This window comes from Accipiter gentilis, chromosome 31 (genome assembly GCF_929443795.1).
Source record: "Accipiter gentilis chromosome 31, bAccGen1.1, whole genome shotgun sequence".
Lineage (NCBI taxonomy): Eukaryota > Metazoa > Chordata > Aves > Accipitriformes > Accipitridae > Astur > Astur gentilis.
Window position 1 is genome coordinate 12,802,781 of NC_064910.1, and position 24,538 is coordinate 12,827,318.

Below are 24,538 nucleotides of genomic sequence, written 5' to 3' on the forward strand. Positions count from 1 at the left end.
TTGTTTCTCTTCTTGAAAACTTAGGTCCTGTTCTAGGACCCTTTAAAGGCATTAATCTGGCAGGCTGTTTTTTAAAAAAAACATATTATTCATAATTTCTGTAAAGGAAAAATAGGTACAAAGTTTTCAGAATAATTTAGAATGAGTCTGTGACACTTGGTTGCATAAAATCTATGCCACACCAACTTTTAAGCTTCACACATATGCAGAGGTGTGGTTGATACCGTTTTGCTAGCAAGGCTGTTTCACCTTCTTCCCTTGTTCCAGTCCAACCTTACTGTGCGAATAAATGTCTTTATGTAGACAAATCTATCAACAAAAACTAACACTTTTCCAGTCTCTCTGCCTTCATTTAGCTAACTGAATCAAAATACTAGCAAATGAACGAAATGCAGATGAAAGCTGGCAAAACTAGTAGTTTACTGACATAATTCTGCAATACAGCCATTTTAGCTAACTCTTTAAAGCACAGAGGAAATCTGTGTTTTATCTTCATCTTGTATGTGAAGCATGCTTTTTCATACTGAAATTCCATGTAGATAGAGGTAAACATGATTTTGTATTTATTAAATTGTTGAAAGACGTAATTTGAAAAAGTATTCTTTTCATAAATCTGTTCTATCTAAACTATGTTTGAAATGGATATATATCAATTGCTGAGGAGATTACCATAATCTTTATTTTGATCCTGAAAGTGAGAAATGATAATATACATCAGTTAAAATACAGAAGCATGTTGACAACACACAAACAAACAAGCACCTTTGTGGTTATCACTTTCAACTTATGAATGATAACATATTTTTAATGTGGTTTCCAAGGACACTTGGTATTTCTTTAAAAATACTAATTTCCGATGCTAATAGTTAAAACAGATTGATATATATTTTGCCAGGTAGACATAAAGTTTTGACTAATGAAATGTTAAAATGTTTTGTGGTTACCACTTCAGTCATTTGTTTAACAATGAAAATATATATTTTGCTTCTTTCTCTTGAAAATTTTCAATAAACACATACTGTGTTTTATCTAGGATGTCTATGTTTTATTTGTTTTGTTACTTTCTGGCACATGTGCTGGCTGAAACCTTTTATATACAAATCCATCTATGTCCTGCTTGGGAAGAGAAAGAAATGCTTCAAATTAAAGACATTAAGGAAAAAAAAGAAAATGGCTTAAGAATAATTTTTTTTTTTCAGAAGCAGTATCCAGAGAAGGATCTATATGCATTAATAAGATTTTTCATTTTGAAATATTATTACCATTTATTTAAATTTGTTCATAATATTTTCAAAAGAATTTCTGACTCAGCTGAAAGTGTTTGTGTTAATATTATTAGCCAAAAAGCAGATTTTATTATGGAGAATTTGAGGAAAAACCATGAACTTGAATTGGTAAACCCTGCCCTCCCCCAATGTTTAAACTTCTGAAGCTCCTTGGCCTAATGACACCAACATATGACCAATATACCAGTGTGCAGGCACACTTTTCAGTGTTAATTTCCATTTTAACTAGGACGATGATGATGATGATAGTGATAATGATAATTATGATGACAATAATAATGTCATTATTTTAATACTAATTTGTATTGTTATTTCACATAATTGGGGGTTTATGTAGGGAAGCTCTAATGTATTTAAATCTGGAGGGGAAGAAAGGAATATAAACTGGCTGTTAGACCATCAGAACTCTAGCTTGTATTACTGGCTCTGACATTTTAAGTCTATTCTATGCTGTAAAAAAGTTGCTGGTACACAAGTAAAACAGAAAATCATCTAAATGTAGACATCTCTTTTATTACCAAGAAAATGCTTTTGTTGATTATGAAGTGCCCCAATTGAAAGAGATCTGCCAGTAGAAATATCTACAATAGTGATCTTGCTACTCATAAGCACATTGTTTAGTTGACCTCCCTATGTGAGCAGATGATGAGCACATTTCCTGAGAATTTTGTTTCTGCGGGATAAATAAAGCTTGATTTCCTATGCATTTATGTCCTTCCTTCTTAAACACCTCTGCCACTACTGGAGCGATCACATCATCTTCTCCGGTGGTCCTTTAGAATACTCCCCGTGTGTGAGAGAAGAAATGCTGCAGCCTGGAGTGGCAACACCGATCACTTGCAAATCGTTGCAAAGAAAGGTTTAATTTTTAAAGGTATGTGCATTTTCTTCAGTGGCACACTGTCTTAAACCGCTGTCCTCTGCTAAGCAGTTACTGGTGTTCACAGAACAGGTCAGGCTAAAACTACCTTGCCTATACTCTATGTGAATACATGTGCTTATATACACATATGTGAAGATATATATAGCACTCCGAATAGCACAAGCTCTCTGAAAACATTTTTTACCTGTGTGGCAAGTTATCAGACTGCGTCCACCTGTGGGGGTTATGGTGGCGACACACACGTCACGGGGCAGACTCCCTTAACCAGCCGTGAATCCCACCTATCTGGGTCGCCGTAAGCCACGCCGGAGTCCCTGCACTCCTGCTCCACGGTCTTTTTTTCCTCACTCTGCCATCTCTGCCATCAAAGGCGTCGATGCTTTCCTCAAAGGGCAACGTGGCGGAGTCTCCCCCACCTTACCTTGCTTCCCCTCCGGCTCCGCACAGGAGCGTGCGTGGTGTGGAGGCTGTGTTGCAGGCGACGTGCGCGGGGTGCGGGAGAAGCACGGGTGGCGGGACGCGGCCCACACGCCCCCCGTTTTGTCAGCCTGCCGCCGCCACCCTCCGGCCCACGCAGGCCGCAGCTCCCCGTACGGCCGCCGCGGCCGGGCGCTCCTCCGTCCCTCCCACAGGGATCGCTCTTCTCCCGAGCCACCGCGCAGCCCCGCCGGCCCCTCGCCCGGGAGCCTGGAAACGACGGCGGGAGCGGGGGCCAGGAGGTCCCTCTCCTTCCCTCAGCGCCCCCGGGCAGGGCGCAGGGGACGGGACGGGAGGGAAAAGCGGGGGGAGGCGAGGGACCCCCGACCCCCGCCATGACGGGAGGGCTTCGGGCCAGTGGCGCGGGAGCGCGGCGCCTCGCCGCGCCGCCAGGGGGCGCCGCAGTGCCGCCGCCGCGCGTGGGGGCGTGTGGGGTGGGCGCCGGGTGTGGGGGGCCCCGGAGCAGCGGGCGGCGGCGTGGCCCCCGTCAGGCGGCGGCCGTGGGGGCCGAGCGCCGGGCTCTGCCCCGCCGCGGGGGACAGCGGCGGGGCAGGGGGCCCACGGCGGGGCAGGGGGCGAGAGGAGGATGGCCCCCTTGCAGTAAAGGCAACGCCGGGCAACGGGGAAAGGGGGGGGGGGGGGGGGGGGGGGGGCGGGCTGGGTCGCGCCAACCCTCCCCAATGGTCTCTGCCGCTAATGCCGTTTCTCTGCTGCTGCGCAGCAGTCCCTGCGAATATAATTCACCTGCCACTGCCTTCAGCAGGAAAGAGGCTAATCCCATTTCGCGGTTTATCGGGCCCGCCGCGAGCAGGTGAGGCGGCGGCGGCGGCGGCCGCAGAGGTGGGCGCCGCGGGCCTGGGTCCGGGTCCGGGTCCGCCCGAGCCCCCGTCCCTGCCCCTGCCCGGCGGGCTCCCGCCTGCCGCAGGATGTCCGGTGAGTACCGCGGCTCCTCTGCCCGAGGGGCTGCCGTCGCCTTTGGCAGCGCCCCGCTTCGTTTGTGCTCGGCCGCCTCTCGGGGGCGGCGGGGCGGCGCGGGCCGGGCTCCTCCGGGGCCTGCTCCCTCCTCCCGCCCCGCTGCGGTGGAGGGTCTCCGGTGTTTAGTTATCAGCAGAGCGCTGTGCTGGAATTAGCAGCCTCGGATTAGGATTTAAACTGTCTGGTGGGATGAAAGAGCTAAACTCATTTATGTGTTCTGCTTGTACGTACGGATTGGCCTACCCAGGCCTCCGTGTGTTTTCCTGGTGGATCTGCAGGGTGACAGGCTGGGGTGGGCTCCCTCGGGCTCAGACAGATTCGGGGAAACCTTGCTCATGTCCCTTCTAACGTAGCAGCGCTATTGGTTTTGTTCAGTTATGCTTAAAGCCTTGAGGGACTTGAGGATAAAGTCCCTTAAAGCCACGACTGCGGGGTGGGTGCGGGTGCCGTTCCGTTTCTTGAACGTGCTCTCAAAACCGAGGAAAAAGTTGAGCAGCAGCCCCCCGAAGATGGGCTTGTTGAACCGTTTGCAGGGTGTTGAGGACATACCTTCCTTGGGCATTCGGCCAGGTGAATCCTGTTTGAATTTATGTATATGGCACCTCAGTGCTGGGGGAAGATGTAGAAAGGGAGTCTGCATTAATTAAAGGATTAGAGGATTGTGCGGTTCTTTGTTGTGTTTTTTTTTTTTGAAAGGAAGGTGGAAAGACTGGAAATGTATAACTTGATACGTGTCACGTCCTCTGTGCTGTCTCTGGATTGCTTAATCAATTATTACTACTTTATTTCAAACTGGTATGTTGCTATTTTGGAACTAGTTTTGGGTGCTGTGCTTATTTGCATATTATAATGTTGCATTTGATTTTTCATCAGGATCATTTACTATCTGTTGAATAACAGAACTGCAGGGTCTTGAAGCAGAATGTAACTGTTCTTAACTGAAAGATACATAGTAAAAGCTAAACAAAATGAGAAACAAGTTCTCTTTGCGTAGTCTTCCAAGATAACAGTCGTAATCCTGTCTACTAAAGTTCACTATCGTTTTAATAACGGATAAGAGAGAATCTGGGTTTGGACCAGGCAGAACTTCATTAAACCAAGAGAAATATTGCATGCCATCAAATGTCAATTTATATTCTGTTATAAAAAGGACTGTGTAAAGTGTTGGTTATGCCACCTTCGTCAGTAATGTAAATATTTCTACTATTGGGCCCAGACCAAGGAAGCATGGGAATTAAAACTGCCAGCTGTCATTTGTTTACCAGGGCAAGAACTGCCTCCTTGCTGAAAACTTGCATAATAATTTCTGATGGTGGTCTGACATAGGTTATTGTCTGACATCATTATTCATTTTACCTACTTAAAATACTTTTTGACTGCCTTCAAGGTTGTGGGTGTCAGCTGGAGCAGAGCTTTTTGTTCCAAGTGCTTCTGATATGGTTGTGTTAGGTCAGGGAAGTGAGAAGGCCTGTAGCTTTCTTTATCTTTGTAGTAATCTAACACATCTTCACTAAGACATGCTTCTGGGGGAGGATTCATAGAGACCTATGTGTGCGAGGGGAAGTAACAAAATTGTTGTTAGAAAACGTGATGTGAGTTGGGGCTGTGTTATGTCATTGTCGCTCGGGGTTTCAGAAGGGTGCGTTGGGCTCAGTGGACAGAGGTCCAGACTGCTGCCTGCCAGTCCTGCAGATTGTGTCTCAAGTAGAAGGGGGGAGGTGATAAAAGAGCAACAGATGGTACCAGGGAGGAATTTAAGAAAGCAATGAGACAGCATTGGTTATTATAAATGGCAGTACGTACTGGGGCCCTAACCAGCCTGTTGGAGGCTTTTAGCTGTTGGTTTATCTACTCTTATACATAAGGCAGCAATGTGTTATTTAGAATATGCTTGTAGGAAAGTTGTAGCATATGAACCTCTTGTCTCCTATTGCAATTTTGGAGCGGGTGACTTGGCAAATTTGAGTTGTTACTGTAGGAGCCACAGCTAGAGCACATTTATCCTCTCTCTGTCTATCAGAAGAAAGACCAAAATACGCTTAAGAAGCTATGTCTAGTGGATTATGGAAAAAGCCCCTACCCTCCTTAAACTTGTCTTGAAGCTGGCAGGTGCACGTGGTTCATTCAGTGCTTGTTATTATGAGTCACTCCTGATTCTCATTGGGTACCTGGTGTTTGTTCATTCCTTCTCTCTTTTTAATTTGAACATCAAAGTGAGCACCACTGTCCACTTGCTGGTGTGGATTGTAAGTAAGGCTTTTAGCTACCCTGGAATTAGTTTTCAGGCCAGTTGAAGAATTTTTCCTCTGGCAGTGTCAGAGGTACTACTGCTGTGAGGAAGTAGCATCAGAAGTTGGTGATCTTGGCTAAAAAACTGTAAAAAGTTTCACATAAAATCGCCCTGACTGTAGAGGTTCACGTTACTTTTGCTGTTTTTTTCTGTGTTGCTATCTGTAGCTGCCTATTGGGCACTAAAATAACTCGCCAAAGTTACTTGCTTGAAAATCCTTGGTTTGTTCTGAGAAACTATTGTTAGGTATCAAAACTATAATGATAATGATTTCTAAAGTTGCATCTTCATGTGTTGTGTGGTAATCCAGATGAGAAATGAGCAGATTTATAAATTCATGTGACATGGTTTTAATGTGATTCTGATCACATACTTACTTTTCACATAATTCACTGAGTCAGTGGTGTTAGCCATAGGGTTCCACAGCTTAAAAACAATTTACTTGAAAATATTGTTAACACTAGGTGTTTTCCATGAAAATCCTATTGTCATTCAGCACAAAGTCTTGAAAGTTATGCATAATGGTGCACTTGACACTTAAAATTTGCTGTGACTGGATTTTATTTTTTAAATACCTAGACCTTTGGCTTTCAAACTTAAAAGATCAACTTTTCTTTTGCAGCTTAAGCTCAGTGAGTGAAACCCTGTGTACATTAGATTTAACGCAGCATTGTCCTTGATTTCAGTTAAATGGGAATTTTCAGGTAAACAGTTTACTTTCACAAGTTTATATGAAAATCCGATCCTTAGTTTTCAGTTATAAAAATAAAACATTTCCTTATAGGGACAGTGTTCCAAAGAACATGATAAACGACGTAAGTCAAGTAACACCTCTTTCTTGAAAATAGGGATTAGATGAAAGAACAAGTAATGATAAAATCTTTTGATTTTTAAACCGCCTGTGGAACCTTAATGGACTAGTGGTGGCCTGGTAAGATTTTGAAATAGCTAGGATGTGCTTCTCTTTGCACTAGAAATACTTTAATGTTGCACGGTTTCAGTCAATAGTTTGATTATCTATTTAATTACCTCTGTAGTGATTGACTCTAATAGAGGAGACCATAATATGTGTCCCACATCTGATTCTCAAAACAGACAATTGGTTTCTTTCCTGTGTGAGGTATTAGCAGGAGTTTCTTGGAAGCTGTATTTGTTCGGCAGTTTGCTTCCTTGTAGTTCTGACCACAACTTTTGCCCCAGAGGTACAAAGCATGAAAGCATCCGTAGGATGTGGTAATTTGCCATGCCAGCTTGCTGAACTATTTGATGAGTAGCATGTGTATTTTTAGATATATTACTTAAGTAAAGATTCAGCTTCTGTAGCTAAAAGAATTTGCAGAAGCAATAAGAGTATGTGTTCAGTTTTGTGGTTGTTATTTAAAACAGTATTTTAAGATTTAAACTCCCACTCATTTCACAGTTTGCTTTTTGTATTAACCTGCCTCCCACGTTCCTCTCAGTAGTCTTTTATTACCTTTGTTTGGCTGAAGATGCTTGTTGCCTAACACAAAAGTGTTTTTCTTTGCTGACTTGTCGTGTCTTTTGAGAATCATTTTATTGCTAAAGTAGCCTTCAGTGTTTTCTTTTTTTGTTTTGTATTGGTTTTTATGTATGCTTAAATTTATTCGATTAACCTTTTGGAAGATTGTAGTAGGAGCAGTTTACTTGCACAGCTGTTCTTTTAAACCACTTCATGTAAGCAACTCCTTATTCATCGTTTTCTGGAACAGCTATAACTTGCTTGAGCTGTTACAATAATGGGAGATTTAAAAGCTCCTTTTTTAATTTGCTTTTTCTGGAAATTGTGTTTAAAAATGTTACTGGAGTTTGCTTAGCTGAGGGATCTGCAAACTGTTTTAAGTTTGAATGGATGATTCAATTTTTTTGGCCAAGTTTAACACTACTGGGATTCTCCCGAGGTGCAGGGATCTGTTGCAGTGTCAGCAAGTGTAAGGTGTATGGGCTTGATTCGAATTCAGGTCTGCTGGAGATAAGTGGGAGGTAGGGCAAAAAGCGGGGGGAGAAGACAGCACACCAGTGGGTCTGTGCTTTGCTCTGGATTTGGAGGACATGAAAAATGGAAATATTTAGTACCTGAGAAGGCTGTCAGGAGCACCAACCATACTTTATTGCATACCTTGATGTTAGGTTAGAGGTTTGAAGTCATTCATTTTTGCAGCCCCTGGCTGAGGCAGCCATGAGGTCATTTGTTGGGTTCAGACCTGCAACTAGTTCTGTGACATTCTTTCGTAGTGTCTCTCACAGAGCCTGGAAACTGTATGACAGGGTGTTTATGTTGTTGTTATTGTTCGGTTGGTTTGATTTATTTAACGTAATTGCTTGTCCCTTAAGATGATGGTTGTTTTAAACAAGTATTCCCACACAAGTGTTTATTGAAGCTCTATAGACCTCAGTGGAATTCCCCTCATCTGTGTGACCTGCTCATCTTGTTCTGGTTAATTCTGCAGCCTAGAATGCTGAGGTCATCTTTGTGCTCCAAGGAGGCTGTTCACTTTGCTGAATCATAGGTTCTGGCTCTCCCCAGGAGAACCCTGATAACGGTGGTTCTGTCAGAGGGCAGAGCTGAAGAAGCAGCCCCTGGTGATACTGCCACAGGCTAGTATCTCTACAAAATACATTATGTCTCCTGTTGTGCAGGAGTGTACCTTTCTTTCTTTTTTTATTGTAACTTTTTTCCCATGTGTTTCTTGACAATGAGGAACACTTTTGATTCTCTTGGAGTTCCTTGAGGTAGGGATCCTTAACTTCTGGGAGGTGTACCAGTCTTGGTAGCAATTTCTCTACATGTGTTCAGCCAGCACCAGTTACTCCAGTACAAAGATGACAGAGCACTTAATAATGCCTGTTGGGTTGATTCAGTGAGGTTATGGAAAGAAGGACGTTTCTGGCTGGTACTTAACAGCCTGTTTTTTTCCTTAGCTTTTGGCACTATATAAACGGAACATTTTCCTTATAGGTTGTATTATATTATGTTAGATAAATGTAAAATCTAAATATTTACAGATAGGCTTTTTTTGACTGAGATTGTTTAGGCAATAAGACATAGGGAATTATTTGTTTAAGGCTAGTCCAAAAACTTCATACCTGTTACTATGTAAATCAGGCAAACAAAAAATAACAAAATTCAGAAACATACATTCTGCAGTCACGTTCACTGGCTTTTCCATTCAATTGTGTCTTCTGGGGGAATTTGGGAGAGAAAAGAGCTTATCACAGGAACTGCAGGCTGTTGGTTAGCTGGAGGAGGAAGAAACCTGTCAAAAGAGCCTTTGTTAAACCTGTGAAGTGACTCTTCTGAATATTTCCTCACAGTAACGGATCAAGCCTTTGTGACCCTTGCTACCGATGATGTGTACTGTCAAGGCGCTCTGGTTCTCGGACAGTCGTTGAGGAACCATACGACATCTAGAAAACTGGCAGTACTAATTACACCAGAGGTTTCCAGTGGGATGAGGTAAGGATTCATGTATTTTTGGAGGTTGATATTATGGAAGAATGAACAACAACATGAAAGATTTTAATAGGCTTCCTGTGGATTTAACAGCATTAAGTTCCCCCTTGGCTAGTGATTTCTGAGAGAAGTCCCAAATAACATCCATGATAAGATCGTAAGCCTAATAAGTATTCATTTGCAGAAGTAGAGCTTGTGGCTGGAAGTTGTCTTAAGCCCGTAATTGGGAACATAAGCTGAAAGTTTGGGAACTAGGGTTTTGGTGTCTGCTTTTAAGCCAAGATAAAGGCACTACTGTTCTTTTTCCCCAAGCGATTCTCTGCTAGAAAGAGCAAGATATCTAAAAACATGTGACATAACAACTCTCCAAAAACCTTAGGGGCTTGATTTTGGATGACTAATCTTAAAATATTGGTGCACAGCTATCATGATGAGAAATTATTATTTGGGTTTTTTTTCTGCTGCTTTTTTTGTTTAATCACTTTCCAATTTGGGTTGTGATTCTACAGGTACTACAGACTTGCATGAAATTCACTACAAGCACTACAGAAATGCAGAAGTCTCATTGATGTGTTGACCTCAAGCCCTGTTATTTGGAGGACAGTGCTGCTTGTTAAAAGGAACATGACATGCCATAGTTACTTAAACTCTTAGTTCTGCTATGGCTTAAGTGTGCAAGCTCCTGATTTCTGTATGCCATGTGAAAGTATTTGCAATGCATCTGGCTCAAGAAAAGTATTTTCCCATTTTTGCTGTGATTAGATGCTGTTTTTACAGCCTTTTTAAAGTATGGATTTTGTCAGAACACTGTAACCTTCCTGAGGGAATACTGTATACATTTGACATCGGGGTGGATACTAAGTCCATCAGTTTTTTCGTCCCCATTCAGTGGGGGAAAACCCTTTATAGTATATCTTTTAATCAAGGATAGCATTTAAGAAAAATTACACTACTGAACTATGCTTCTAAAAATCTTTACCTACTCTTAGTTCCTTCCCAGTTAACTCCTGTCCCTTGAAGATCAGTCAGGCAAAAGCTAATAACTCTGCAATCTAGATAATCAGCACAGGCTTTTCTTTTTTTGTGTTTGTATGACATCCAGGACTTTGTAGTTAATAGTGTAATGTAAATAAATAAGCTGTGTTTAAAAGACTTTTTTCTTGTGTCTTGAAGGAAAATTACCTACTTTGGTATCACCCGTAAAATTCCCATGGAAGATATGTATAGAAAAGATACCTTCCTAAAAGTCTCATTTAAGACAATTTGTAGTAGTGAGCAAGTATATATTACCTGTATTAAAAGGTGCAGTTCTGAAGTTGTGTTTACTTGGGCATAATAGGTGCAAGTGACTGCACTGACAGTGCATGCCACGTCCTGTGCAATGCACAGGGAACACGGTTCCGCACTGTTCTTTAGAGTCAAGTGTGCAGGATGAAAGCTGCTTTAATTTCTATTGGTGTTTCTATAGGAGATTGAGTAACTAAAATAAGGATTGGTTTCTCCTCTGCACAGCACCTGTCACTTTTGAGATGTGCTTGCCCTGTAGAAGGGGTGATGGTTTATGGCTTGATTGATAGCTGTCATTTCAGCAGACTGTTTACAAGGACTTTTCACTTCTGACTTCTCATTCTAACCTATCAGTCTAGCCTTTGTTATTGTCATAGTAAAAGTGGTGCTACGTATTAGTGTTTTTATGCTGGAAGTGAACTCTGATGAACCTCTTTAAATTCTCTTCTTCCCCTCCACTGCTTCCTCTGGTAGGTCTGTCCTCCGCAGCGTATTTGACGAAGTCATTGAGGTGGATACGCTTGACAGTGCTGACTCAGTCCGTTTGGCTCTGATGCAGAGGCCAGAACTGGGTGTAACCTTCACTAAGCTTCACTGTTGGACTCTTACTCATTATAGCAAATGTGTCTTCATGGATGCAGACACTTTGGTGAGTAGAGCAGGAGCTGTGGAAACATTTGTGTCTGTCTTAAGGAGCTACTCTGGGTGTGGGATGCTTCCTTGTCAGGCAGCCTACTGGCCTATGAATTGACCAGATTTGCTGGTGGTCACAAATGCAGAAGCTCCAGCTGGCATGTTTGGCAATGCTCAGAGTTTTGCTATCTACATAGAAGTAAATCCTGTTTTGAGAGTAGCCTCAGGACTGTCCTCAAAAGATATCACAAACGCACTCTATGCAAATGGGCTTCTGACAGATGTTTAAAATGGATCTCTCTCATATACTTTCATTTGGACTTACTCTGGTTGGGAAGGCCAGAGTTTTAAAAAGGAGGTGGGAGCGGGAAGCCCGGAAGCATTAATTACTTTTTTCTTTTTCTTTTTTTTTTTTTTTTTTAGAGGTATAGAGATAAAAATGGCTATAATTTTGGCAGGGTCAATCATGTCAGCCTTCCCCTGCACTTACATGGCTCACTTGAAAAGACTGGGATGCATTTTAATTTAATAGGATTGTATTTGAATTAGAAACCAAATTAAGTTATTCTTCTCAGGGGGTGAGGTGGGGAGGCTTATGATTTCCTGCTTTACATTAAAGTAAAGGAGGAAGGCAAATATTTGTGTGTTGGTTTAAATTCAGTGAAGCAATTTGTTTCCTAAAAAAATTTTCTGCTTCTTTTCACAGTGGCTCAGTTGTGGGTGGGGTCCAGACTTTCAGTGATTCCACAGCTGTCTTTCTACCAACTTTAAAAGTGATCTTGGCCTTAGCCTAATTGACTTTTCCCACTTCCTTGTGAAGCTTAAAAACAAAACCAGAGCAAATTTATGAGCCTAGCTTACATTAGAAGACTGGTAATGAGACAGTTTTTCTGCTACCCCTTTAGTCAGTCTGTTGCTAACTCAAATTATTTGGATTCCCAGCTTTCATTCAGCTCTGGTGCAGTTCTGAGAATAGTGGACTCTGGGAAGGTGAGCTAAGAAAGAAGGAAATTGTGTGTTTTCATAGTATGTTATAATATTTAAAGGCATCTTCTGGAGGGTTTCCAAGCTTCATGAAATAATTTCACAGGGTTTGCACTTTGATCAGAGAAATCATGGAGAACCACAATTAATGTTGCTTTATTATATTAAAAATAGAGATTCTGACCCCTAGCATATTTTGGATTGCCACTGCTTTTATGCTCTGCAAACAATATACTTGGTCAAACTAGCAATTTACTCCATTGGTACTGATTTAGCTCCTTGTGTTCTAGAAAAACATTTGCTCTAACAATTTTTGTGTTTACCTACTGTCTCTAAGGTGCTTTGCAATGTCGATGAATTATTTGATCGAGAAGAGTTTTCAGCAGCTCCTGATTCTGGCTGGCCTGACTGCTTTAATAGTGGTGTATTTGTATTCCGACCTTCTTTGAAAACTTACAACCTACTGCTCCGGTTTGCTGCTGAACATGGCAGCTTTGATGGTAAGGGGCAAGGCATAAGGGATGAAGTGCAAAATGTTCAATTCCTTCTCAGTAAGCTGCTTTTCCGTGTTATCAGGCAGAAAAGAGGAAGGCAGGACTTCTCCGGGCTTTATGTAATTGTGCCCCCACAAAAATTTAAGGTGCAGACCTTTGCCTCTCACACTGTAGTTAAGGCCCATTGAGTTATTGTGAACTGGTTCTTCCCAGAAAAGGGCAATGAAGAGACATTGTGTCTAAGTCTTGCTCAGTAAGTTTTAATTTTGCTGTCTGGTTTAGGAGAGAGAAATACAGCTGATCTTCAGTCTTCTGCTATGAGGGAGACCAAACCCCTTTCCTACTCCTTTCTTCATATATTACAATAGGACTTCATTTACACTGAATTTGCATCGGAGTGGATCAGGTATTATTCACTTGTACCTGCTCGCATGGCCATATTGTCAACTCCAAGTTGCAGTCCCATGAACACACCAGTCTCACTCCCATCCTTGGATGTGAAATTTTGATGTAAATTTGAGTGTATGAGTAATTATGGTAATACAGTTTTTTACGTTCTTTAGGGGGTGATCAAGGCTTGTTGAATAGCTTCTTCAGCAACTGGGCAACAGCAGATATTGGCAAACACTTACCTTTCCTCTATAACTTGAGCAGCAGCGCTGTATACACCTACATTCCTGCTTTCAATCAGTAAGTAGTATACATGTCTGACTGACTGTAAACCTCTGTAGTTTGTTAACAAACATTCTATTATAAGAGAGAATAATAATGCCATATTCTGTTGATGATAAATTACAGCAGTCAGAAATGGTGTTATGTAAAAATCATGCAGTAAAAGCTGAAATACAATATGAATGTCTTGCATCTGGACACAGATTGAGTCCCAGAGCTGGCTACACTGTCTTGTATGTTGTTTCAGGGAAACTTTTCTCGGATTTGAAAAGATGTAGATTACTTTAGCATTAGGTTCTGACAGCTTTACTCAGAATGTTGTTCCCTTCTTTTCCAGTCAGTTCTATGGGAAACAGTTGTGGGGTTTTGTCTTTTTTTTTTTTTTTTTTTTTTTAAGGTTCTCTGTGAAACAAGATTTGTGCTAGTAATTGTATGACTTCAGACAATGCAGTTAGGAAACTTTTCTGGCAGAAGGCAAGTTGGATTTAGAGTGTCATGAATTACTGCTCCAGTTGCACAAAACACTCTTAATGGAAGGCAAACTTAGGATGATGTACTTATTAGAAATTTTTAATATGGGATCAGTAATAATCAATTTTGTTGATTCAGTGTTTGAAGTGGTATTTATTTGTGAACAGAGTATGCAGGAGGACTAGAAATGGTACTGCATAAGCCTGTCATTTTCCTTCATGAACTTTACTAGAATCAGCACCTGGAAGCAAATGGCAATGCAGCCTTTTTTTTTTCTGTATGCTAAATGAGATACCTTAAACTAATAAGACAGAAAAAAATACTAAATATATACTCATATTGAATGTGTTGGTGTTGCAAAATGTCAAAATTACCTCACCAGTGAGAGTAAGCATATTTCTTTAGCAGTTCATGTACACTAAAAAAATATATATATTTAATGTATAGACCTGTATGTTTAATCTCTGCAGTTTTGGTAGAGATGCCAAAGTTGTTCACTTTTTGGGAGCAACGAAGCCCTGGAACTACAAATATAACCTTCAAACAAAGAGAGTTATGCAGGATGGCACCACCTCTGGATCTTTTCATCAGCTGTCATTTCTTGCCCTCTGGTGGAATATATACAGTGCAAGTATATTGCCTTTGTTAGGAAAACTTCAAAAGATGGAAGAATCAGAATCTGAGGAATGCAAGGTAACTAATAAGGAGTTAGTGGGAATATGCTGGAATCGCAACAAAAATTCTGAAAATTATGTGTTTGCTTGAGGAAGGAATTGCATGAAAAAACGTATCTGTTGATCGGTAGTAGCAGAGATTGCTTCTAGAAGCATCTAAACTAGCATTTTAGGAAGGATTTTTACTACTATTGGCTTTCCAAAGATTTCTTCTTAATTGTTGAAGAGTTTGTATGGGAATGTGTATATATAGATTCTGCAAATTAAGCACAAAGTATGATACAAATTAGAGAAGGTGATAATCTAGCTATGAAACAAATGGACTTTTGACTTTTTGAAGATAACTCGATATAGACCATCAAACTAGCCCTTGAAGTATAGTAAAATTTACCTTTTCAGAACTGCATTACAACTTATTTTGAGGGTCATAACAAATAAATCGGATTTGCAAAGGCAGTGTTAAATACATTTACGATATTATAGTCAGTACTCGTATGTCATCAAGCACTTGCTGAGCTCTTCATGCTTTTTTTTTTTTCTTCAAAGGAAGTGCAGCAATGTATGGTTTCCATGAGTAGAATAAAAAAATCTGCTGATAAATAGATGATTTCTTGGAGATCAGCAGAATAAAGTAATGAGTAGAAGTATGATTTTTAATTTTGTATCGAGACATGACAATTAAGATCACTTTTATGCATATGTAAATATTTTCTTATTTTTTAAAAAATATTAGACTATTACTGTAACTGAACTAATTGCATAGTCCCATAAGATCAGTTGGACAGTTACCATCAAAGCCCTAGAGAGGAATTTGGTTTGTTAACCTCTTCACAAATTAGAAAGCAGAGGAAGGAATGGGTAGGTTTTTTTCTCATACTTTTAACATGCTTTAATTTTTAAGAAATTGGGCAGTAAAGAAATACTTCAGCTACAGCAGCATGAAGGTGGAAATACCTGTTAGATTTACCTCCTTGGCATACTTCTTAGTGCAAAATCTAAATTGCAACATGCTCTGAATCTGGGACCACAAACTTTTTTCAATTTATTACCTTATTCCTTTAATGCTGTAAGGAAGTGAAACTGTTTTAAATAAGATACTAATTTCCTGCAAAATTGCATTTCAGTGGTGAGATGTTCTTGTTTTTGTTAGCATACTTTCAATGGAGTTGAAATTACACTGAAAAAGGTCAGTCCTTATGTGGCCAATTCGCTGCAAATACCTGTGCTTCCAGAGCAGACATATGAAATATATCCCACAACATGTTCTCCTGAGGAGCTCACTTTCAAAGCTGTAAGTATGTTGTATATTACTATATGCAGTAACAAAATGATACACTAAAATGAGATTTTCTTAATTATGCTTCTGATCTGGGAGATTATATCATCTTCAATTTAGCTGTAGCTATTGAATTTTCTTGCTAGCGTCAGGAACAGTCTAAAGAGTATCTATTTTCTTTAGTCATGCATGCATGATGTGTCTGGAGGTTGAAAAAATTGCATTGAATTTTACGAAGAGGTTACTTGTTGAAAGTTGTTAGGTACTTAATAAAGTGTAATATAAAAAAAATTTCTGTTACTAAAGTAATCTTTTGAATATTAATACCCTTGGGAATTAATATATTTAAAGCTAGAATACTTTCTATCACTCCTTTGTAGAAATTTTTTCCAGAAGTGTTGCTTGGAAGACTGTTCCCCAAATTTCTGTGGGCAACAAGGAGTGTCTTAAAAGAATCCACTGATGTTCACTGTAGGGGTCCTGGTTCTTTTGTCACTCTTCTCAAATTTGGGTTTCTGTTGCACTGATTCCCCTTATTTTATGCAGGAATTAAGTTGGACATAATAGCACAATGTTTCACGGCTGTAAGTCATTACATGTTTTATGATAAACCATGCTACAGCAGGGAACAATTGGGAGAAAATACAATTAATGTTCTAATGTCATCTGCTATTGTAACTTGTGCACTGCTCTCTAGTAAGATGAAGGTGGTTTTTATTATGTTCAGTGCTTCATCCCTTTCGACTACAGTTAACTCCATAAAGTAAAACTGTAGTCTTCCTTCCTTTCTTGTCCACCCTGGGTGTGGAGGGGCTTGAAGGAAAATTGCAAACCTTCCAGCTCTATTGCAAATAAATTATTCTTATCTTGTGTGCCTCATACATCTGACTCCTTTGGAAATGCTCAAACCAAATAGGGACACATTTTAAAGATGTTTGTTTGGGGTAAAAAAAAAAATAAAATCATGATGTTCGCTTAAAGTAGTGTCATTCAAATTTAAATTTCTTTTTTAGTTACTAGGATTGGTTTATCAGAAGATCATGTTAATCAGAAATTAATAGCCTGATTCTGTCCTTACTTAGGAACACCATCATTCCACTTTTTGTTGCTTAACTTCAGTAGTCTTGTGGGATTGTTTTGGTGGAAAAGACTTCAGAATGGGGTCTGTCTACTCATTTATGTTTTGATATATGGCAAAGGCAAATATTTGACGCAATATGTTTTAGGCAGTATGTTTTACCTTTGTTTTGGAATACATTGTTCTGTTCTCATTGTATGCATATAAAAAGCTCATCAGTTATAGAGCAAGCTATTACCCTAAAATGCGATTTTTCTCATTTGAAGTTTAGCCTCTTGAATGGTAGGCATCTACTGTAAGCTAGCTTTCCAGGCTGTTTCTGTAGTTGCTGAAGAATGACAGCCACTCTTGAACCTATTTTAGGATGAGATGAGCTGCCCTCTGGAGGTACTTATCCTAGATTGATTGTAGTAGGAGCTTAGATTCGGTGCCATTTTGATAGCTAAAGCTGAGTGAGATGAATTTTGTCCTTGGCGATAAAGTGTTTCATTCCTTTTCCTCCCATCCACTGCTTTCCCCTACCCCAAGACTCAAATCGATTTGTATTGTATGAATTCTTATGATAAGGAAACTATGGAAAAATACTCTCCTAATAAAACCTCAGTGGCTGTATTTTAGCAACCTATATGTGAAGTTGATCAAAGTGGTTCTGTAACATCCATCTCTCTCAGCCTGACAGACCTTCAGAACAACTTGTATTTCATCCTGTTTCATCCAAGGTTTCAGGAAACCTCAGAACTGGTACATGTAGCTTTCTGCATTGTACATCTGTTGATAACTGCATGCATGTCTTTTTGCTTCCACCATAATTTTGGGAAGTCCCAACTAATTATAATGCATTGTGTAAATAAAATCTTGAATCTTTTAGCTATGTAATTCCCTAACTGCTTCCAATACTGGGGTATGATCCCTTTCTATCAGTTATACTTCTAGTTTTTTTTAATGTATCTTTTCCTGTGCGAGCCACCAAGTAATAAATGCATGGTGCTAATTTTAGCTCTCCAATATTAATACAAGCAAAGCTATTGGGATTTTTTTGTTCTGTTTTGTTTCTTTTTTTACCTGCTGAAGTGGTGTTTCCAAGCAAGTGGAAAATGAATGTACAGTGAGTCAGGCATGGAGCCTAGGCTTTTCTTTGTGATCTTGCACTGCATTTATCTGTGGACAGTGTGACAGCAGTGCCAGACTTGGCGTTGATGGGGATGACAGGGTGTCAAGGACTTGTAAGGTACACAACACAGTCATTTTTCTATTGAGGCCTTTTGTATGATTGTGAAGCACTATGGTGAAATACTTTTAAAATTGAGAAACAAAACTGTAAGTGAAACTGTAGCTCCTGTGCAGCCAGGAGTGTTTGGGCCATAGCTAAAATTCTTCATTTCTAAAAAAATGGTGATTCCTGTCTTGTTAATGGCATCCAAAGCTGTTGATAAGGGTTGCCAATGGTAAAGAAAGGAATTTCAAGCATTACTGCAGTTGCATGTATATAAATCCTGAAAATTAAATACCAAGTATTGTTGCATATTTGCATATATAGGTGTTACGGATGCACAACTAACCAAATCCAACAGGTGTTAAAACTCAGATTTATTCTTCAGCAAAAGTTAGTTAGAAGTCCAGTAACATTTTGTAAAACCACAGGCTCGATGTAAAGAGAATTAATACTACACGGCCGACTTACACTGCCACAATAGGGAGCAAGCATGCTCTTCAGAGTGTTTATTCATGTTTAAAGTCATGTAGAGTGGGATCCAGGTGAGGATACGTCTGGAAGGATGCAGTTGCCTAAGCATATAGTGTCATGTTGGCTATTTGAAATACCTTACCAGGTCTGCAGGTGCAGGTCTTGTGCAAGTCTTGTGCCTTATCTGCCCCAAATTGGCAGATGCAATGGTTATTCCAGGGGATTAAGGTGGTTTAAGCCACTGGTTCCTGCCCTTTACATTCTATTCTGAAACATCTGTATATTGAATTTGTGCGGGCTTTGCTGGAAGGCCATGCTGGTTGATTGCAATTTTGTTTATAACATAAGATGAGTTGTTTGCCTTGGAGCCTCTTGGGTTAGTACTGAAATTAGGTTTTCAGTAGCTGCCTTGATTAGTCCTTTTTATATTTCATCTTTTATTACTGGTTATAATTGTCGGGATGTTCTGGTTTTACTGGCATTGGTCAATCACGGACAGAGTTTCTCTTTTATGTTGTTTAAGTTATCACTAATAACATATCTTGCATTTGTGCACCTATAACTTGACCTTGATTCAGGATTCACAATTTTGGACCATCATTCAAAATGAACTACTTATTGGTGTAGTGAATAGTGTCAAATCTTTTTAAAGTACTTTATACAAGTAATGTCTCACATCTGCTAAATAATACTGACCTCACTGGAGATCAGCTAAAAACAAGTGACTAAAAATTCTAGGAACTTAGATTCACATGAGAGCCTGTTGAAGACAAAATTTGCATAGATACATGGTTACACTTCATTGTAGGAGATACTCTACTCTAAACCAGCTGTATTTGTAATAGTCTCATTGTTCTGTTGCTGAGTATGCCAAGGTCTGAGTTAAGACAAGTAAAATAAATGTTTGGTATATTCACAGATGCTTTGACAAGTAGTAAAAGCATGGGATAATGAGATCATATTATCAAAACAAGAATGAATGTTTGAATACTGTTTGTTTTATTGTTTTAACTGGGACTGTACAGAGCAGAAGTTTGACATTCAAGGTTTAACTTCACAGCACTGAAATGAGAATGACCAAATGACTGTTTTCTCACTGTTCTGCTTCTTCCCACAGAATGAGGTCGCACATTCTGTTTCAGAGCTGTCTATTCACTTCAAACCAGAAGAACCAAGTCCAGAAGATGAACGGAGAAAATGGGAGGAAGGGCGCATGGACTATATGGGGAAAGATGCTTTTGAACATATCAAAAAGAAATTGGATGCATTTTTACATTAAGATGGGGTGTACTGTAATGGCCATCATGATCTCTGTTTCTTCTGTAAATGCAGTCCTTGAATACTTGGCTATCTTCATAGTTTATTTGACACCAAAGTGAAGGTAGATATGGATCCTTGTATATTTTAGGGGAAGATTAACAGATAGAGACTCTTGGTTTTTAACTGTTAAGTGTGCCTCATCTTTATTATGTGTGTTTCATCTTCATTGTCCTCCCATTGTGCCTTCTGAAGTATAATGAATGGTACCTTCTGCATTTGAACTCTCGTATTTATCACTCTTCCCTGCTCTTCCCCATAGCATTCTGCAGAAAGTCATGAGTGTGAAACATGTTGGAAGTTGAGATTATCTCACAAATTGAGATTATTTCAAAAGTACTTGTACCTTTTAGAAGATGCTATAAAACTATTTAAATGAAAACCTTGTTCTTGAAACCAAGTTAACACTTTCAAGGGCAACCATAGTGTAGACTTCAATATGAGAAAAAAGTGAGGAGATTAAATCTTGGCCTCATAGGAGTCTGCAACAAAACTTTTTCATCTAAGTATATTTAGGGTTAGAGGAAATACAGGCTTTGTCTGAGATCACTAGTGGTTGTTCTCCCTATTTATAGGAATCTGCTCAGCCTCATCACACTGGTGATGAAGACTAGTGTAAAACTCTTAAGATAAACTGATAATGTATGTTAACCTTTTATATCGTTGCTATAGGATACTCTTGTTTTTTCAAATAATGTTAGCTTTACTCGCATATTCAGAGTTGTGCAGTCAGAGGAAGAAATGCTGACACTATGGCGTAAACCTTCTGGTGCTTCATATCAATTTGTTTACAGTACTTCAAACAACAGTTGACAAAGGCGTTCTTCTTGTTTAGCATGGTGGCCCCATACTGCAGGCAGTTTGAGTGCAACTGAAAACACAATTGGCACTTGTTTTAGTAAACAGGCCCTTTGAAGATCTTTTAAACAATAGCTGTGTGTGGGAACTAATAAATCTGTGAGTGTAGTCCCAGAAAAATCTACTGATGAGACTCCATTATATTAAGGATACTTATGGGGGATTACTTTGTGAATTTGGGTATTCAAATTTGACTAATCTCAGCAAGTTTGGCTTAACAAACAAGGAAAAAGAAACACTTTGAAAGAAAGAAGCTTGACAGGCATGCTAATATCATAACAGATTTGACACAGTTATTCATAATGCCACTCAGTATTAGAATAAGAATTCTGCAGTGCTGATCCAGGACTTGAAACCATTTCAGTCTTAATATGTCACCAATTTTGGTACAGATATACCTGATGAAATAACTTGGGAATTCTGTTTAAAAAGCAATAATGTAATGTTACATCAGAGGGATTGCCATAGGTGCTAGTGGAGAAAAAGGCAGGGTAGGAGGGAAGGAATTTTTGTTTCTTTTTCCTCCATCAAAAAGGATGGGGAGGGGCAGGGAATAACTTGCACAAATTAGGAATAGAACAAAAGAGTCAAAAGGTCCCTTACAGTAAGAAAAATTATCTTTGAGTATTTTAGAATTACTTTCTAATATTCACAGTAGTAGATTTGCTTTTACTTTTGTGGGGCATTTCTGATTTTTATCTAGTTCTTTATTTCTCATTTATTCTAAGCATTCTTGAAGTGGGAAACTCTTTGGTGGGTCTGCTGAATTCAAGCTTCTAGTTCAAGCTAGATGTTTAGGTTCTCTGAAGTCAGATGGCCAGAAGATGATTCTTCTCAGTTTCTCCATCGATCATAAAGGGACCCTTGACAGCATGCCTCTCCTGTGTAGGTTACCTTTGCAAGTTAACACAGGTAGGCGTGTTCTACCTCTTGCTGCATGTGGCCCAGTGCAGCACTATGTGGAGATCACAGTAGCTGCAGTGTACTTTTACTCATGTGGCTTTTGATCTACTGATTATCTCTGTTTCTTAGTGAATTTGTGCACTTCTGATAAAGTTCTCTGTTTTATAAGCATTATTGCTAATATAATTCAAACTGATTTTGAAGACTGTATAAAACTGTAGTCAACAATGTGAACTCATTCTTCATGCAGCTGTACTTTTTACAGTAACTACTAGATCTTACTGGGCACATTAATTAGATTATGGGAGAAAAATTACTGATGTGATATCAGTAACTGAAAGGTTTTAAAATAGTAAATGAATGTAGTAAAATGAGCTGTCATGGAATACGTTGAAAGTGCTAATATGTAAAATATTACTGTGTGTGGATTATACAAAGTTTTGCAAAGAACTGTAGTACGTTGATGTCATGGAAATAAAATAGAAATGGAAAGGATCTATGAAGTCATGTGTGTATCAGATGATGCAGTTACAGGTTTTTTGTTGGGCCAGGGAGTATTATTTGTGACTGACTAGTTACTTTAATATGTTTTTTAAATTTTATTAAATTGCTTTTGAGATACTAGCCCTACTTGCTGAGCAGAAATAAAAGGTGTGAGTTATAATTGTTTCTACAGACATACATAATTATAAACTTTAGAATCTCTTGAATTAGCACAACTGCAATTGGTTTATTTTATTTCATGGAAAAGCATAGCTGTGGTTAAAACCCCTGTCCGAGTTTTTGTGTACTGTCTTCACACAAAAAATGTTGACCTAATTACAAGAAATGTAGTATCATGGTGGATTCTGGCACAGGACTGTTGTCACTAGGGTGTGAGAAGGGAAAATCTTGTAAGTGAATCCAGAATTCGCAAGTACTCCAGAATTCACAAGTGCTGTGCTTTGGGCAGCATTCTTTGCTCTTACAGACATCATTCTGAAATCTTGTGGCCACAAGCAGGTCTGGGGGCTGTTATGGGCTACATGTTGCTGTGAATGACAGGGTTGAGGTTTGCTAAGTTGAAACACGACTTGAAAAAAAAAACACCCAAAACTTGGCGAGCTTCACCTGGAATTTCTTCCACATTAAAGTGTGGTATAGCCCCAGGTATTTTTAGGCTAAAGAAAGTTTAAGTTTGGCACCACTCCTCCCTAAACAAGACATATTTTCGCTTTGGCAATTTGGAAGGCACTGTAGAATAATAATCTCAATGAAATTTAAAGGGGGAAAAAAATGGCATGATAAAATGAGAACTGCCAAAGATCTTTTACCAGCTGGTCTGTACATGTGTGTGACTGAGAGGTTTTTGTCAGTGTTGTTTAAGCCCTAGTGACCTGAGAAGCAGCTGTAAGGATTTTGAAAGTCCAGACTCTGACCTATTGCTGTGTGGCAGACTCTGTTTTTTTTAAAGAGGACAGCTTGTGTTTAAAACAAAACATGCTGATTCTTCTGTCATGTGCTTCGAGTTACTCACAGCTAGACTTAGAGGGTGATTTTATTTGCAATACAACAGTTTTATTGGGTGCTTTTCATGTATAAACAGGAGATAGTGTGGGTGTGCCACAAGGAAAATTCTTGAAAATTTTAGACATGTGGGTTAATGCACTTTCCTAGCCTACAGGAAAAGGAGGTGGTTGTTGTTGAAATATCACTTTACTGCCTGATGTCTTGTGAGGACCTTTCCAACTGGGTTTTTCGGAAAGAAGTAGTTTTATTTGTCTCTCCAGTTCAGTCAGCTCACATCAGTTGTTTTGTAAGGCTGGTATTTGAAAAAATGCTTAGTGGGTTTTTGTTTGTTTGTTTGTTTTACCTTGATGTTTCTGTCCATGAATGGGAGGCTGGGTTGTCCATGAATGAGTGGCTTTACGGTTGCATGCTCCTGAAAATGTCTACTTGTTCAATAGAAACAAGTCTGCAACATGCCTATTTATTCCTTAATAGGTCTGATTCTGTTGTTTTGCTGATCTAAACTGTTTTGATTCCTGTGACTTTGAAAACAAAATGAGATGGACCTGTTTTCTTAATTCACATCTTGAATATTTTCACCTTTGTGTAAAGGTATTCAGGTCAGTCTATGGAAAAAAAAGTTTTATATATTTGATTCTCCCCCCCCCAAATTTTCGCTCCATCACTTTGGGATTTTATTTCTGTGGTTTGGTGTTTTTTTTTTTTAATCAGCCCTATAAATGAGATTAAATGTATAGCAGTCAATTCTTAAATAGCCTGTAAAAATACATGTCAGTTAATACTAGTTGTTGAAGTAGTCTGTGTTTCAGTATATTGGTTGCAAAGTCCTGCTTTGGTGCTGACAGTTCAAAGGGGTGACACTCAAGCAACACGTTGCATCCTGGTATAAGCTTTCAACTTGTAATAACAGCATACCATAATCATAGCGAAGATAGTTAAAAAAACCCTGAACAACGATATACAATTGACTTTAAACATTATAAAAACTAATTGTTAGAAGACTGACAATGATATACTATGAGTAAAGGAAAAAAATACCATTGCAAGCATTTTTCCTGAATTTTACTTTGACTGTTGTCAGAACCCTTTCAACTTCAACTAACTGGAGGGGAAAAAAACCCTTAAAATTCCAAGGGAGCTAGCCTCCAACTTGTGATTATTTTAATACTTTTCCCACTTCAGGATGGCATGATATTAACTGCCTTGGAAAAGGGATTATTCCCTTTCGTGGTACTGTACAGGGGTCTGAACCATGATAAATATAGGTGGTTTTCCTTTAGATGTGTAACATCAGAAACAGGCAATTTGTTTTATT

General features: G+C 39.4%; 1 protein-coding gene across 1 annotated transcript; it reads left to right on the top strand.

Annotated features, from left to right (window-relative positions):
* Positions 1-3,311: 3,311 nt before the first annotated feature.
* Positions 3,312-23,850, top strand: GYG2 (glycogenin 2). The gene is made up of 8 exons (XM_049834501.1): positions 3,312-3,583; positions 9,245-9,386; positions 11,145-11,319; positions 12,625-12,787; positions 13,345-13,471; positions 14,395-14,617; positions 15,749-15,889; positions 19,754-23,850. The coding sequence occupies exons 1-8, from the start codon at positions 3,343-3,345 to the stop codon at positions 19,913-19,915; spliced, it is 1,374 nt and encodes a 457-aa protein (XP_049690458.1). The 5' UTR covers positions 3,312-3,342; the 3' UTR covers positions 19,916-23,850.
* The last annotated feature ends 688 nt before the right edge of the window (positions 23,851-24,538 follow it).

What these genes read in the sequence shown, in the direction of transcription:
- GYG2 (XM_049834501.1), top strand. Translation starts at nt 3,343, where the DNA reads ATGCCGTTTCTCTGCTGCTGCGCAGCAGTCCCTGCGAATATAATTCAC. An exon ending in TGAACATGGCAGCTTTGATG is followed by an intron (nt 12,788 to 13,344) that starts GTAAGGGGCAAG and finishes TACGTTCTTTAG; the next exon opens with GGGGTGATCAAGGCTTGTTG. An exon ending in CAGAATCTGAGGAATGCAAG is followed by an intron (nt 14,618 to 15,748) that starts GTAACTAATAAG and finishes TGTTTTTGTTAG; the next exon opens with CATACTTTCAATGGAGTTGA.